Raw genomic sequence first — 15,456 nt, forward strand, 5'->3', positions numbered from 1 at the left:
AACATCTCCAGAGGCCTTTTACCAGCAGCACGCCAATAAAGGCTCTGTTAACAACCACACACTGTTCAAAATACTGTATTAATAAATACGTCTATATTTATACACACATTTCACCTGCGATGCCATTAATTTCAGGTACAATGTTAATTTATACAGAATGGTGCTCAGTGACTCTGAAGAAGGTTTTTGTTTTTTAAAGAAAGGTACCAAAGATTAAAGGAAATTCTACAACAAGGGTGAAAACTATGAAAAAGTGCCATACGGACGTTTGTGCGTCTCCTCGAAACCTCTCTTCCACAATCTGACGTAAATCAGGTGAACGCTTCACTCAAAGACGGTGAAGGCAATCTTCAATGCACTGCAGATGCAAAGTGCAATAATTTATATGAGACATTCATATTTTTGTATTGAATGAGTGAACTCTGAACAAAGATGTTTTTGTTTATAGCCAAAATATGTAATATAATCTTGAATTTTGTACATTTGTAAATAAAGAAAATGCTTTGTTATTGTTTTGTATTTTACAGTATAATAAAATAAAATGTATTTGAAATAAGAACCGTCGTCATCTTTCATCGTCCTTGAACATCAGCTACAGTGAGGTTAGATGTCCCTGCTAGGGTAATGGAGAAGCACCTTTTTAAATGGCAGCGATAGTTCACAGTCAGCTCGCACACAATATCCCCCCCCTGATAATAGTGAGATCGCCGCAGGCAGACTGAAACAATGTCGCAGTTAAAAAGATTTTTTGTCAAATTCACTCCTACAATTTCCTGTTTCCATGGGGTTCTGTTTCCACCTGTCAGCGGGAAGAAAGGGGAGGACAGCCGAGTTACCGGCTGACATTCAATGGTGACACCGAATCTGACCGCCCGCTCTGAGCTCAGGTGCAACAATATGAAGAACACCCATAAAGATGGGATAATGAACGAGCGTCTTGATATGTTTCTGCTACATAATTATGCATCATCTGTGTGATTTAGGTGTGTAGTGTATCCAGAAAGATGCTTTTTCATGATAACGTAAAAGTAGACTACCATCTATTTACTTGAACTACCCACATTCCCCCACTGGGATATATATGTTAAATAATATATAAATATATGTTAAACAACTTCTTTCTCACAGATTTCTGACAATGGATTCAATTTAGCAACAAGAACAAATACTCGGTTTAAACACATACGCCTGTTTTCTCATGTTTAAAGTAAAACACAATTTTTAAACTTCCTACATTTATGTCCTACAAAGTTAAAAATTAAAGGCATGCCTCTGATTTAAACTCATTTTACAAGTGTACATCCTCAGGATGGCTAATACAGCACGAGGAGCATGACGGAGGCACTTTTTTAGAATAATGCTGTGGTCTTTGTCGCCCCCTAGAGGTCAGTTCAGTTTTAACCACAGCTGCTTAAAACGCCTAAATGGAGCTTTGTGGGAAGTTTATTTCATTCCTTCACCCAGGGTTTCTCTTTCTCCGGAAGTGTGATTCAAAGTAAGTGTCAAAATAGTTATAACTCATTGGGTTGTCAACAAATTTTGGGACAGATCAGATCAGCTGTTGTCTTACGAATACAAAACCTCTTGGGGGGTGACGTTCAACTTCTTGAGGCTTCTGGTTTAGCTAGCAGGTCAGATACGTGATTGAAGATATCCGGGCCAAGACATCATTAATCTGCACATAGACATACATAAAATAAGTTGACAGTTGACTAATAAGCTTGATGTAACCTGAAAATACAGCGAGTGTTTCTGCACAGTGATTGCTGTTTTTGTTGCCCTGTTATTTGGGGTTGAAGTATCTTCTCTTTCCTATTTGCTGCGTTGTAACACCGAAAATGCCCCCGCTGTGGGATCAATAAAGTTTATCAGGCAATGTCAGATTTGAACAATGTTCTTGGTGATAGTTAGATTTATGAATTTCTCTGAAAAAAAGCAAAAGTTTAAGTTTGAGTTTGAGTTGAATTTTCTGCCTTCACACTCCATTCAAACACAGAGCAGGAACAACTGTTACTGTTTTTAAAATTAAATTTTTTTTATTGCTTTTTCATTGCAACTTAAAATGTATATAAAACAGGGCTTCTCAAATGTTTTGGGGCCAGGGACCCCCTCACAGGGGAGAACATTTACCGAGGAACACCGATTAAGCACATGCTTACTACCATTTTCACTCTGAGATGCCATTGGAACTTTTTGTATTATATTATACTATATTGTATCAATCTAGGGCTGCATGGTGGTGCAGTGGTAAGCGCTGGTGCCTCACAGCTAGAAGAACACCGGTTCAAACCTCTGTTGGCGCAAGGCGGGCCTTTCTGTGTGGAGTTTGCATGTTCTCCTCGTGCACGCGTGGGTTCCCTCCGGGGTCTCCGGCTTCCTCCCACAGTCCAAAGACATGCTTGTAAGGTGACTTGGATGACTCTTGGTGACTCTAAATTGCCCGTGGGTGTGAGTGCGAAAGGTTGTCTGTCTATATGTGTCAGCCCTGTCACTGACTGGCGACCACGTACCCCGCCCTTCGCCCAATGACAGCTGGGATAGGCTCCAGCCCCCCGCGACCGTGAACAGGATAAGCGGATATAGATGATAGATGGATGTTTCAATCTAAATACTTCAGACTTGTTTCATAGAGATCATTTCACTTTCATTTCACTTTGAATCATGTTAATACCACTCAGAATAAAATGAGCCTCTGTTTTAAAGTATCTAACTGCTTGTGGACTCAACTTGACAACATTCATACTTTTCAAGTAATTAATCTTAAAAGCTTTCAGAACATTTAGAGCAGCAGGACGGCTGCAGGAACGGTTCGACCTCATTGAGTTGAGTGATTCATGACAAATTGAGGTGATGTGTCACAATCAGTTTCTATTGGTCCAAAGCTGACATGGGCGGGAGGAATGCAGACAATATGCTTGTTTCATTGGTGCAAATGGTCGTCATCTGTACACAAGCAGTTTTTAATGATACAGCACAATTATTTCGCGGTCCCCCAGGGTATGGTTCAATCTACAGTCCTGTTGATTTACATGCAGATGAGGGATGTAGAGTAGAAAAAGAAGCAGTGCAATACATGTTCGTCTTTGTTTTGTAGAACTTTAATTTCCTTTAAGTCTCCATTACTTTTCAAAAACAGAACAATAAGAGTGAGTGAATACTGTCATGACCCTGAAGACAACCTGAACTAAATGTGACACATACCGTCATCGCAAACTGTGTTGATTTTCTTATTTAAAAAAAAAATCATTTGGTATAACTAAAGTATTAAAAAAAAATCAATAGCACACAGGTGATTTCTGATGCAAAGTTATTGTACTTTAATTGTTCCTCTGTTTCGAACTGATCACAAACAACAGCCTGTCCGTGAACGCCAGCTGATGATCCAGTATATGTAAGAAAGGTAAATGAGGAAGTATTGAATAAAACGTTTATTTTTGAAATTGTAAAAGGCTTGTTGTGGACATTTAATGAATGCCAGTGATCAAAAAGTAGAGGAAGAAATAAGACAAAAAGTCAAAATGAAGATGGCTCCTTTAATCGTCGTCGAAGTTCTGTTGTAAAAGGAAGTTGGCGGCCAGGTTCTCGTTCTTCTCACACGCAAAGTAGGCTTGTATAACAAGTCCCTCTGGAAATCCTAAGGCTTTTAGCTGCAATGAAAGAGTGAAAAGTGAAACTAAATTAGCCAAACAAGACTTTAATATGCAAATAAAAGTGTGAAAGAATTCTGGTAACATCAGCAGAGTTCTCCGTCATATTGCAGCTCTTATTGTAAAGCGGAGCTGAACTTTGCACTAAGCCAAACATTATTGACGCTGTTGTGCTGCTCCTCACCCTCTCTATGGCCTCTTTCTCCTGCGGCGTAACCTGGATGTAGCTCATGTGACTCCCGCCAGGTGTATCACCTGCAATCCCTCCGGCTCCGCCCCCTCCTACTCCTCCTCCCACTCCACCTCCGCCCCCTGACGGCACCGCCTCTGGATTGGGTTCATTCAGCATCTGGATGAACTGCTCTTGGTGGTTGCTGATCTCCTGCAGGGGTAAATGAGAAGTTCAGTGACTGAGGAGACAAAGAAAGTGTTTGCTGTTCTCTGTAGTAGACATTTTTTTTATTATAACAAATGAAATTAGATTTTTGTTTTGAATTTTTTTTGAATTTTTTAAAAATCTGACGGCCGATAAGAGTTCATTTCTTTGCAAATTTTATTTAACTTTCATTTATTTACTTTATAAAACTTCAGGAAGTTATTTATTTATTTATTTAAATTTTCAGTTAACTTTATAAGAGATGCTTAAAGGCATTTAAACAAAGTTAAGTGTTGGAGTTTGTATTATTCAAAATTTTGACGCCAATATTTTAACTTTTACTGCAAATGAATATCGGCTCCAAATATCGGTTATCGGCCTCCTTGACTACTAATAATCGGTATCGGCCCTGAAAAAACCATATCGGTCTATCTCTAGTCTCTAGTGTGGGTCAAACTCCAAACGATGGATCCTACAATTCCCATAATTCCCATAAAGTAAGAGTCATTTAAAACCTATAAACCTCCGTCTTCTCTTTACCTGCAGCAGCTCTGGGTTTTCTCTGCCGATCTCCTGCAGCAGCGCGGGGAGCAGGGCGGCATTCTGCTGGATCAGCTGTCGCATCACTTGGAACTGGGGCTGATTTCTAAGGAAACTCAAGGGGTTGCCTGAAATGATAAACAGACACAGAAGGTTAGTAACAGAAACACATATTTGCTCATTGAGGCTGCTCGAATATGCAGACGGGTGCGGGTCACTTACCTCCCCCAGCGCTTGATGAAGAGCCAGTGTTGGCGGGAACAGTGATACCGCCTGAGGGTGCAAGAGGAGCTCCACTCGCTGGAGGCGCAACAGCATCTGGTCCTGTTGCAGGGCCCTGATCTCTGCCTGGAATACCCTGAAGGAAAAGTCAGATGTGAAAACAATCTCAGGTTTCACACTTTGATTGTAAAGCCGTTTTCCCACTGGTCAAAAAACCCGGGTCAGCGGGTCTTTCAGGGTCGAAAAAACCTGCTTCAACGTGCTAAATTTAGATGGGAAAGGGAGACAAGACTTCAGTCCACTTCAGTTTTACAATATGTCATGTACAAATGTTCTGATTATATAAGGGGCAACTAGGGGGTTTGAGAAGTGGTTGTGAATTGGAGCCTTTTTTTAACCATGAATGTTAAACAACAATTTATGTAAACTGCAAATTCTCGATTATAAACACCTCCCATAGGGCATTGTAAATGATACATCCTGATCTAAAGCAGGAACGTGAAGCTAAGACCCATCTTATGTAATGTATCAATCAATCAAAGTAGGGATGCACGATATTATCGGCACGTTATCGGTATCGGCCGATATTGGCTTAAAAATGAACTATCGGATATCGGCCAACACGCCGATATCCGCCGATATAACTAACCGATAAAATAATGGGCTGCTGCATACTTGATTAAATGCCCGACCTCGGCGCAATATTCCCCGGCGCGAAGAAGACCTGCGCGGCGCAGCGTGATGACGTCATGTGTGTCTACCTGCAGCATGAGAGAGTTAGAAGCCAAAATGTCCGTGGTGTGGAAGTTTTTCAAAGTGTCCGAAATAGAAAGCAAAACTGCTGTTTGCAATGACTGCTCAGCTTCGGTGATGCGAGGAGGAGCCAAGGCAAAGTCTTTCAACACTACAAACTTGATTAACCATCTCAAGACCCGTCACCCCGACCGTTGTAACAAATGTGATAAGAGTATCACCATTATACTGTACGCTAATTCCAATACAGAAGAGAGTTGATGATCTCTGCAATTAGGTGTGCGGGAAAAAAATATCGGTATCGGTAATCGGCTAAATGAGTTGTAAAATATCGGCATATCAGATATCGGCAAAAAAATCCAATATCGTGCATCCCTAATCAAAACTCTTCAGACACATTCTCCCGGTCCACAGAGGAACACAGCGAGCTCTTACTGTGAGCAGGTACTCCACAGCTCTGTCTGGGTTGTTGAAGCTCGCTCTCAGGGCCGCTACCACCTGCTCCCTCTCGTAGCCCATGAGCATCATCTCGTTCACCATGGCGTCATACGACGCACCTGTCACTGAAAGAGCAGACGAATACCAAGACAGCAATCACAGCATCTGCTTCATAGACAATGTTTGCAATGCTCAGAGCATGTGGCCAATGTGGATTATGTCAAATGCTAAGAGTATACAAAATAAATTCAGTTGATTCACACTTGGGCTCAAAGATCTAAATCTAAGGCAGTGAATCTTTGCACAAATGCTGTACAATAATGAGCAACAAACGATCCCAAACGCAGCCTTACCTAGATTTGACACGGCCTCGTCAATTAGGTTTGTGTTGGTTGAAGCCTCCAAGCTTCTGCAACAGAAAATAGACCGCGAGTGAGGCATGACTGCTCATCACTTCTCAACAAAAAAGATGTTTTTAAAAGACAAACATAAACACATCTTTTACCCGGTAGGGGTGGAAGCTGGTTCAGCAGTCGACGACCGTCTCTCCTCTGGCTTGTTGTCTGTGGAGGAACGCTCCGTTGCGTTTTCTAAGCTGGACGACGAGGCAGGAGGCGCGGCGGGGGCTGCGGTGCTGGGAGTTGAAGTGGCGGATGAAGGCTGCGGGGTGGCTGAGGCCGATTTGGGCTGAAGACAAAATTTAAATGGAAAGGGATGTTACTCCTCTGAGTAACAGTATTTAAAGAGGGGGTATTATGCTGTTTTACACTTTAAGACATATATATGAAGTTACAATGTTTGATGTCCAGACTAAACGTGAGTGAAGTGTCAGATCTGTAGGTCAAAGTATGTTGGAGAAATCCCCAGGCTTCTCAGCTCAGGCTGCAGGCTGCTGTGAACAGCAGGTTTCACACAGTTTTTTTCTACACGTTGCACTTTGTGACGTCACAAAGTGCAGCCTCAGCAGGCCTCAGAGAGCTGGCCAATCGGAAGAAAGCGGGCTTGTAGGGGTGTGGTTTCTTAAAGGGACAGAGCTGACTAAGCCTGTATGAGGGCCTGCACAGAGCACCGGTGTGAGAAAAATTACAGCTACAAAAATTGCAGTTTACAAGTTTTTTTTTAAACTGTAAATTATGCTAAGCTACTCCACAGGTATCACAGAGTGAAATATGAAGCTTGAAATTAGCATGACACTCTCCCTTTAAATCCAACGATACCTTTGGGTGAAATTCTAACAATAACAGCAGACTTCTTGTTTATGTCAGCCACCTTAAAACTTTGGGGTGAGTTGCTTGAAGAGGTTATTGTAGTGTAGTCGCTATGTGTGACTCACTTGTCACATCTTGCTGAATTTTTTATCTTCCTCGCTACAAGTTTGATGCAGAAGTGGTGTGGGCGTGTTATATACAGCTTCTTTTATCAAAACCATCTCATCAGTCACATGAAACGGGGGCGCTAAATATCAGGGCTGTTTTGGCACGAGCGTGTACCAAAGTTCTGTAAACATCACACCCATTTTTTCACTAGTATTGTTTTATTCCAACACTTTTTCTAAAGGAATCAATTCAAAATGAGAAGCCTTTAATAATCTTAGTATCAATCCCACTGTAACCACCCCCCATCCATGTCTTTGTATTCCACTTTTTTGGCTAATCTTAATTATTCTAAGAAAAGGCCCCCCGGTCAACGTTACCCAAATCATGTCTTTTGCCACCATTTCAAAAATTGCTTTCAACCTATTCAGAATCTCATTCATTGTTACACATTTTTTCGAATGTTTTCTATAGTGTTGCTGTATTATAGCAAGTATGTGTTACAGCGAGAAACCCGCCTGAGACAAATACTAGTGAAATACAGATTTAAAGCAAAAGCTAACTTGTATTATAGAAGCAATTGTTGGCGCCATAGCTGTGGAGAAAGTTGTCCAAACAGCTCGTGGTTTCGCCCATTCTACATTCCTACAACACCCAGCGTGCATTGCGCCCCTCCCTCTGAAAGGAACGGCCCAGCGAGAGACGCTGGAGTGAAATACTACCGCTTTCACTTCAGGTCTGCAGTCTACATTTCAAACCTGACGATTTTGAACGAGACATCGGAGGCGGGCGTCCTAGACTGAAGAAGTGTAGTTTAGCAAGCTCCCTTGCCTCAGCCTTCCCGGAGGTTTTCCAGGGCCCATTGGAGAAGCGGATAGCGTCCTCCAAAGGCACAGAGCCACATTTTTTTCCAACCATGATGGCATTAGCCCCCCATAATAGCATGATAGGACTGAGGCCTTTAAATACAGCAATAGGTATGTTAGAAGTTTGAAAATAAAGGAACAATTTTGTACATTTTAAGGGAAAAGGGCACTATGTTGTAATGGTCGAGAAGCCATTACAGCAAACAGACACAAGACATGCTCGAAAGATAATTTAATCATAACAGCAATTTACTGGGATGTATTGAGTTAAACACACTGACCCTAGTCCAATCAACTTGTTCTAGTGCATCAAAAGAGCCCATTGAGCAGCTCCACTGCTATAACACTTGATGTTAAACAATCAAAAAAATCCGTTTCAACACACAAAACCTGGCTGCTCGGAAAACTTCTTCTAATTTTCCATACCTTTGACACCATGACGACCACAAAGTTCTTCTCACTGATTTTGTATTCTTTGAGTGCAGTGTCATCGCTGAGGATTTTACCTGGGGACGAGAAAAAAAAAGAGTCACATATGTTCTGCTTTACCTGCCATGAACTCTGAAGTAGCACGCAGGGATGTAACAATAGACGGTATCATATTGAATGAGTGAATAGAAGAAGGTTGTTGAGCAGATAAATCGACTGCTTTTGTCACCACATCTGGTTCTTTTTGTTTGTGTACTGTAAAGCACTGCCTTTGTTTTGTTGTCTTCGTGTGTCTGGGAAGCAACTTTAAGTAGGTCACACAAAACCTTGAAGTCTTGTGCGCTACAAAATACTTATATTACGTACACTGCCTATAAAATATCTTTAACCTACTTAGGAGTTTGGTCATGTTTACCATGTTTGTCATGGTTTAAATTGTAATTTTCTACCACTGACAAAAAGCCTGATAAAAAGGTTCCCCGGGCTTATCAATCTTTTCAAAGACAGATTCGTTTAAACAAATCAAAGTAGAAATGTCATGAAACACTTTTGTTTACTCAAGCTGCAACCTTTGCAACATTTTCCATGTGTCTGACAAAATAGAAGCATTTGTTTGGTTTCTTTTGTACAGTCAAACTGTTTGATAAAAGCAACCTTGCTGTGACTACTTTACCTGCGAAAGAGACATGACACAGTGGGCCTTCAGCAACTGCAAACAAGCTCTACACAACAGTTTTATATCTGCTAATAAAAACGAGGATATAAACTACATTTATTTAAGCCTCACTTTGCAAATAGTGTAACCAACTTTAGTCTAAAAGATGTTGAAACAGATCCTTATTAATGACAACGTAGCATGACTGAGAGGGCACCGAATTAGTTTGGAACTTTAAAAGGAGTTTAAAGGGATCTATGCCTGATCCAACTGTAAACAAAAGCCCCAAGAGGACTCACAAGTTAGTCAACAGACAACGAAAACTGATAAAGTTCGGTTTACACTAGCTACGTTTTTAAAATTAAAGTGATAATCTTGAAGATCTCAGTTACGTTCTCTTTAGCTGCACCTATGGTGATATACGATAACTGCGGGAGCGCACTTCCCAGATATCCAGACAGTGTCGCATGTGTGACGTCCACCGTTGGCTCCGGTTGTAACTCTTGATTTTCCTCGCTGACGGTCGCTTTCCTTTTTAGACTGTTTGCCTTCATCTGAGCGTCGAGTTTGTTTCTTTTTCTTTGGATTTTCACTTATTGTTGAAGTTGTATCTGTAGTCATCCATCTTTTCTTTGTTTGTTCAGCCATAGTAGATTACTGTTTACTCGCAACACTTGCAGAGACCGGAAGCTCCGCCTACCCTCTCTGGCAGACCAACCACTGCTGGCTAATGGAAAACGCGTCACTCACTGGGCGCCACAAACACCCAGTCCATAATACAGCAAATGCAAAGGCTTTCATTAGTGGGCCATAGGCTCAATCACCATTGTGTTACCTCATTCGGCGATAGATAGTGACTTAACAGACATTTATTTACATGAAAATCTTATATCTTTAAATTTTCTATATCAAGAAGTTGTAAATGGGGATGCTCCAAGCCGATCTGAATGATGGACACAGATGAGCATGTAGTTAAGATTTGATTAATTGATATTGACTAGAATAAAACTGTTTTTGCTCAATGTGGTTATTTGTTAGATTGCTCAGGGTGAGCGACATATACTACGCTACACTCAGATAAAAACACTTTAAGATGCAGCAGCAGTGTCGGCAAGGTGAACCCCAGAGGGACTGAACAGCAGCCGGCAGTTTCAATTATTTATAAGTATGAGGCAGCATGGGATGCAAGCTGCTCTTGGGTTTTGAAGAAAGAGTCACTTTGCCTTGGTTTCTGTAGTACAATGGAGGTGTACAGCACATTTAAAGTGCTGTTGTGGGATGAGAACTGCTTTTGAAAAACGATATTTATTTCATTCTAGATTATGAAAACAAGCGATCAAACAATGTCCAACATTTTTGCCACGATTGTGTAAGTGTCACTATCCCCTTTACTCAATTTGAATACAAGATGGATATATTGGATATGCTACGAAATGTTACAGACAGCTGTGACGCAAATGAGATCTTTGTAATGCTTAATTTATACATTGACAATGTTTTAAAAAATGCTGATGTAGGCCTCATTCGAAATTCAATCAAAAGCACTGTGAATCAAATCTACAAGCTTTATCAAACATCTATCTCAGCAATACTTTCTGTGTGTTGTGTCTCCGTGTTATAAATGCCTCGGGACTGTCAATCAAGGCAGTGTCATGGAAGGAGAAGAAAAGAAAGTTTATAACATACCAGCATATATCAGTTTCAATCCAGCAACTGAAAAATTGTCCTTTCCTTTCTCCTCTTCAATCTTCTCCTTCAATGTCTTCACCTGTGAAACAAAATATGATCATTATTTTAACCCTTAGTTAATCCTCATGAACCAGCATGAACCTAGAATGATCCAGCTCTCCTGTCCCCATTTTGCCCAGCCCTAACTTTAGCACGAAATAAAAAAAGTCCAAAGTGTACACTCGTGCTAACACCATCATAAACTGGTGATGAAGATGCAGTATGACACTGTTGGCGATAGGGCTGGGCAATATAACGATCGTTAAAACAATATGAACATGTCTGTCGTATGTGTTTTTCTATATCGTCTCTATTGTGACATGCAGAAAAGGACTCTCAGGAAATTCCGTACGTTTTATTTGTCAAGTATTTAATTCACACAGGATTATCAAAAATAGGCTTTACCATGTGGTTATTTCATATCTATTTGTTAAATTACCAGTAAACATGACATATCGTGATATAGGCTATATTGTTATCGACATATGAAAAATCCTATATGGTGATATAGGAATTTGACCATATTGCCCAGCCCTAGTTGGCGCCCTAAGAAAGCATGCTGAAAACTGAATTTAAATTACGAACTGACAGAAAAATGAAGTTTTCATCATAAACCCAAGTTTATAATAAAAAAATAAAAAAACTTTACTTAAAAAGTGTAAGTTGACGTGAATTGCAAAAATAAAATAAAATAAAAAAAACCTTCGCTAAGCCCCTCCCTTAAACGGCCACTGTCCAATCCTACATTAGCAACCGTAACTAGGATTTTTATTTTTTCGATTAGTCACCGTTCTCAACATTTGGGCCTTTTTTTTATCTGAATGGCTTCAGTTAACACTAACTCTACTTCAGTTCAGTGCTTTCATTTTACATTGAACAACGTTAATAATCTGCTACTGTCACCCATGTAGTGTAAAGATGTATTTAACAAAAAAGAAAGTGTTTGTATTCATCATAACTTCTTACATCAAACCAAAAAAGGTAATTAGCGTTAAAGCTAACTTGACATCTTCCTACCACCCCCCATGGAGAACCTTAAGTGGGCTACGGCTAAATGCTGATACATCAAACTACTTCCGGACCGGTTTTTAATAGATGACGCTCATTTGGCTTACTTTCCCTGTCAAATCCAAGCCATATAAACCGAAACAACTGCTCCATGTAAATAGTTTTCTCATGTTTCCACAGACCTATTTATCGACCATCTAGTTTAACATTTCTTAAAACTGAAGTAATCGGTTCCAGGACATACCCAACTCCCACTCCACCCCCTTCAGAAATACAAGGTTTCAACTCTCACCGTCTCCTCTTCATCGATGTCGATTTTGAACGTCTGCTGTTGTAAGGTTTTCAAAGTTATCTGCATTTTGGCGTCAGTGTTTTAACTCCCTGATTTGGTTTTGATGTTGAAAGTCCAACTTGCAAGAATCTTTTCTGTTTACGTTGGCTCATTACAAACTGTCAGCCGCCATGACTTTTCGCCTTTCTTCTTCTGTGTAAGATTGCGAGGCTACAGCGCCTCGACTGGTTAGCCTTGAAATTACAGTAAAAATGGTGGAAGACGCACATAAATCACGTCCTTCAAATGAAACTAAAAACCACAATAATTCAATTTTAAAGTACGACTTAACAAGGAAAAACTCGTGTTTTAGTAAAAGAAGACGTATTATTATCAAAATGAAATCTTTATGGCACTTTTCAGAGTGTTATAGGATACTTATAGTGAAGGCTGCAAGCTTATGTTCTTCCACATGTCCTTCTTATCAATCCACCAAGTCTGACCCCAAATGGTCAGATTAAATCTGAATGAATATATATCATAATATAATAATTGATACAGACCAGGGTATGCAGTAAGATTGTACCTTGTTTTTAGGCAATAATAAACTAGGAGGGAATTCCCCTCTGCCAAGACCAATTATTGCGATTTCCATAATCTTGCGGATAAAGGAAAAGATAACGTATCCACCTTTGTTGAGGGAATGAGTGGACAGTGTGCTAACAATGTTGAATTTTTTACTAGTTTATTAAAGATAAATGTGCAAAGTCAACATGTGCACACAATTATTGATTGAAATGTATTCCCCTCCCTTTCTTTATCTATGTCCATTGGAAATTGTAGTGTCAGAGCTCAGTTGTTTATTGAACAGTGAAAAGCTGTTCTCGACTACAACACTCTGAGCTCCCCATGAAACAAATAGTTAAATCGGTGTTCAGGGTAAAGGAAATTGGTCTCAGCATTTTATTGAAATGTGATTTCTGCAGAATTGCGCTTTTGTTCTGTAAATGAATAATAAAAGACCCTTTAGAGTACTGAGCTATAGAAGTTGTCATGAGTTTCTAGTTTAGTTCTGGTTTTGTCTTGTATTTTGGTGTTTAGTTATTATTTCTTGTTTTACCTTGTCACTTTGTCCCTTGTCATGAGTTGTCATCGTTTAGTTTTGTATGTAGTTTATTCTGTGTTCTTGTCAGTATTTAGTCTTGTTAAGTATTTCACTTGTGTCTCTTTGGTTGGATCATTTCCTGTTTTACTTTGTCACCGTCTCTCGTGTTGGTCCACTTCCTGCCTTTGTGTTTCCCACTTGTTTGGTTCTGTGCCCTGCCCTGATTGTTTTCACCTGCCCCTTGATTGTCTCACCTGTGTCTGATTAGCCTCACCTCCTAAGTTTATTTAGTCTTTGTGCTCCCCTGTCTCGTTGCCTGTTCATTGTCGTCCTTCTCTGGAGTTTTGTCGTCTGTCCATGTCCATGCATCCTGTTATTCTTGATCTTGATGTCAGTGTTCCCTGGATTTTTCACCTTCTGATTTATTTTGGATTACTTATCGCCTGTTTTGTTGGACTTTATTTACCATTGGATTTTGTTAGCCTGCCCCCCTTGGATTCCTCAAACCAGTAAGCCTTTTGTTTTTCCTTGTGCCTTTTTGTTTCAATCAATACTTATTTCAGTCTGCATCTGGGTCTTCAACCTTTTGTTTAAATTTGAATCCGTGACAGAAGTGTTTTGTATGGACTTAGTGAACTGCTAAAATACAGGTCAATTATTGGTACAAGTGACATCTAAAAATGAAGTTCTTATCTGTTTTATTTTGTGAGAAAGTTTAAGAGTTGATTTTGCTTCGTGTTAGATGTAGAACAAGGACATTTTGAACTGGGGATATAAGTTTTCTTTTTATACTGCCCCCTCGTGGTCATTTTTAAGCACTAGCTTTGAGGAGAGGATTTCACTCGGCACCAGTTCAGTGCGCTAGAGAACAGGCTGCTTCTGCTTCCCCTGCTGCATTTTGAGTTCTCCATTGTTGCCTTGGACACTATTTGTCTGAAAGTAGTATGGTTTGATTTCTTTGAAGTAAGATTCTTTGAGTTGGTTATTGTGAAAGTTGTCATTTAATAGCAGGCAGAGCTGTAAGCTAGCAGTGTGACTCAGCATTTTTAGTTCTGAAGATTTGTGGCGTTACATTGTGCCTGATTGTTTTTACTTTTATTAATAAAGTATTCAATTTGTGTTTTGTTGCGGTTTTACAAAGTGTGAATTCTTCATTAAAATATCAAGAAAAGCTGTTGGCTAACTGTCTCGCTTTGAATACCAGCAACTCAAACGCAAGGACTGTATAAGTGTAGTTCCTACAAAATACAAAAATAATGTCCTCTAAATCAGTAGTTCTCACCTGGTCTAGCCTCAAGACCCACCACCTCCGACTTAATGACAAATTGCAACCCAAATCTTTCAACCACTCAAATTTATTTAATGAAAAATGGCAGAGTTTGGAGTGTGGAGTGTGGCTAATCCAATGGTTTAGCATTGCATATTATGAGATGACAGTACCCAATTTGATACTAGAAAGAAGTATAGGAGTACTCCGATTACAAGTAATCTGATTACTTTTTGAGACACGGGTTTGATTCCGGCTGCTGGCAAAACAAAAGTAATGGAAAAAAGAGTAGTAAAGTAAGTACTGCAGAGTGGCAGGGTGGTGTAGTGGGTAGCATCGTTGACTTGCAGGTAGAAAGTTTTAGGTTCGAAGCCAGCTGGGGGCTTTCTGTGTAGAGCTTGGTTGTTCGCAATGATCACCTATGGATCTATGGATAAGTGGGTTTTTGGCTGACCGCTAGGGTCAGTCCTACACATGGGTCTGTGTGTGACTGAGTGTGCGAGTGAGTGAGTGACGGTACTTTCACAGCCGTAGAGAGAGAGAGTTATGACATCACAATGGCGGATCATGGAGCATAGTCTATACGGCTCTGGATACTTTTTTCAGGGGAGTAGGCGGGGCTACTCCTCCGCTGTCCTCACCTACGTCTGCAGCGCGCACCTGCTTTCAAAAACGTCGTCATCGGCCTCATAAGGACAGTCCTTGTAACACATTGCCCACATCATCTGATACAAGTTTGATGATGCAATGTTGATGTCTTCAAAGCTACATTTTCAGTTGAAGACTACATTACAGGCTGCAAGTATTAACAGGAAAAGCAATCGTATGGATTTCTGAT

At 40.2% G+C, this 15,456-nt stretch overlaps 1 protein-coding gene across 1 annotated transcript; it reads right to left on the reverse strand.

Annotated features, from left to right (window-relative positions):
• Positions 1-3,235: 3,235 nt before the first annotated feature.
• rad23b (RAD23 homolog B, nucleotide excision repair protein) lies at positions 3,236-12,444 on the reverse strand. Its single transcript, XM_069673200.1, has 10 exons — positions 12,268-12,444; positions 10,926-11,007; positions 8,582-8,661; positions 6,482-6,663; positions 6,330-6,385; positions 5,974-6,101; positions 4,786-4,921; positions 4,564-4,691; positions 3,832-4,029; positions 3,236-3,647 (listed from the first exon to the last, which is right to left on the reverse strand). The coding sequence occupies exons 1-10, from the start codon at positions 12,331-12,333 to the stop codon at positions 3,534-3,536; spliced, it is 1,170 nt and encodes a 389-aa protein (XP_069529301.1). The 5' UTR covers positions 12,334-12,444; the 3' UTR covers positions 3,236-3,533.
• Positions 12,445-15,456: the final 3,012 nt, after the last annotated feature.

This window comes from Semicossyphus pulcher, unplaced genomic scaffold (genome assembly GCF_022749685.1).
Source record: "Semicossyphus pulcher isolate SPU_LCO1_2020_fin unplaced genomic scaffold, fSemPul1.0.p SCAF_22, whole genome shotgun sequence".
In the NCBI taxonomy this organism is placed as follows: Eukaryota; Metazoa; Chordata; class Actinopteri; order Labriformes; family Labridae; genus Semicossyphus; species Semicossyphus pulcher.

What these genes read in the sequence shown, in the direction of transcription:
- rad23b (XM_069673200.1), bottom strand. Translation starts at nt 12,333, where the DNA reads ATGCAGATAACTTTGAAAACCTTACAACAGCAGACGTTCAAAATCGAC. An exon ending in ACATCGATGAAGAGGAGACG is followed by an intron (nt 11,008 to 12,267) that starts GTGAGAGTTGAA and finishes TTTGTTTCACAG; the next exon opens with GTGAAGACATTGAAGGAGAA. An exon ending in TGGTCGTCATGGTGTCAAAG is followed by an intron (nt 6,664 to 8,581) that starts GTATGGAAAATT and finishes TTTTGTCTTCAG; the next exon opens with CCCAAATCGGCCTCAGCCAC.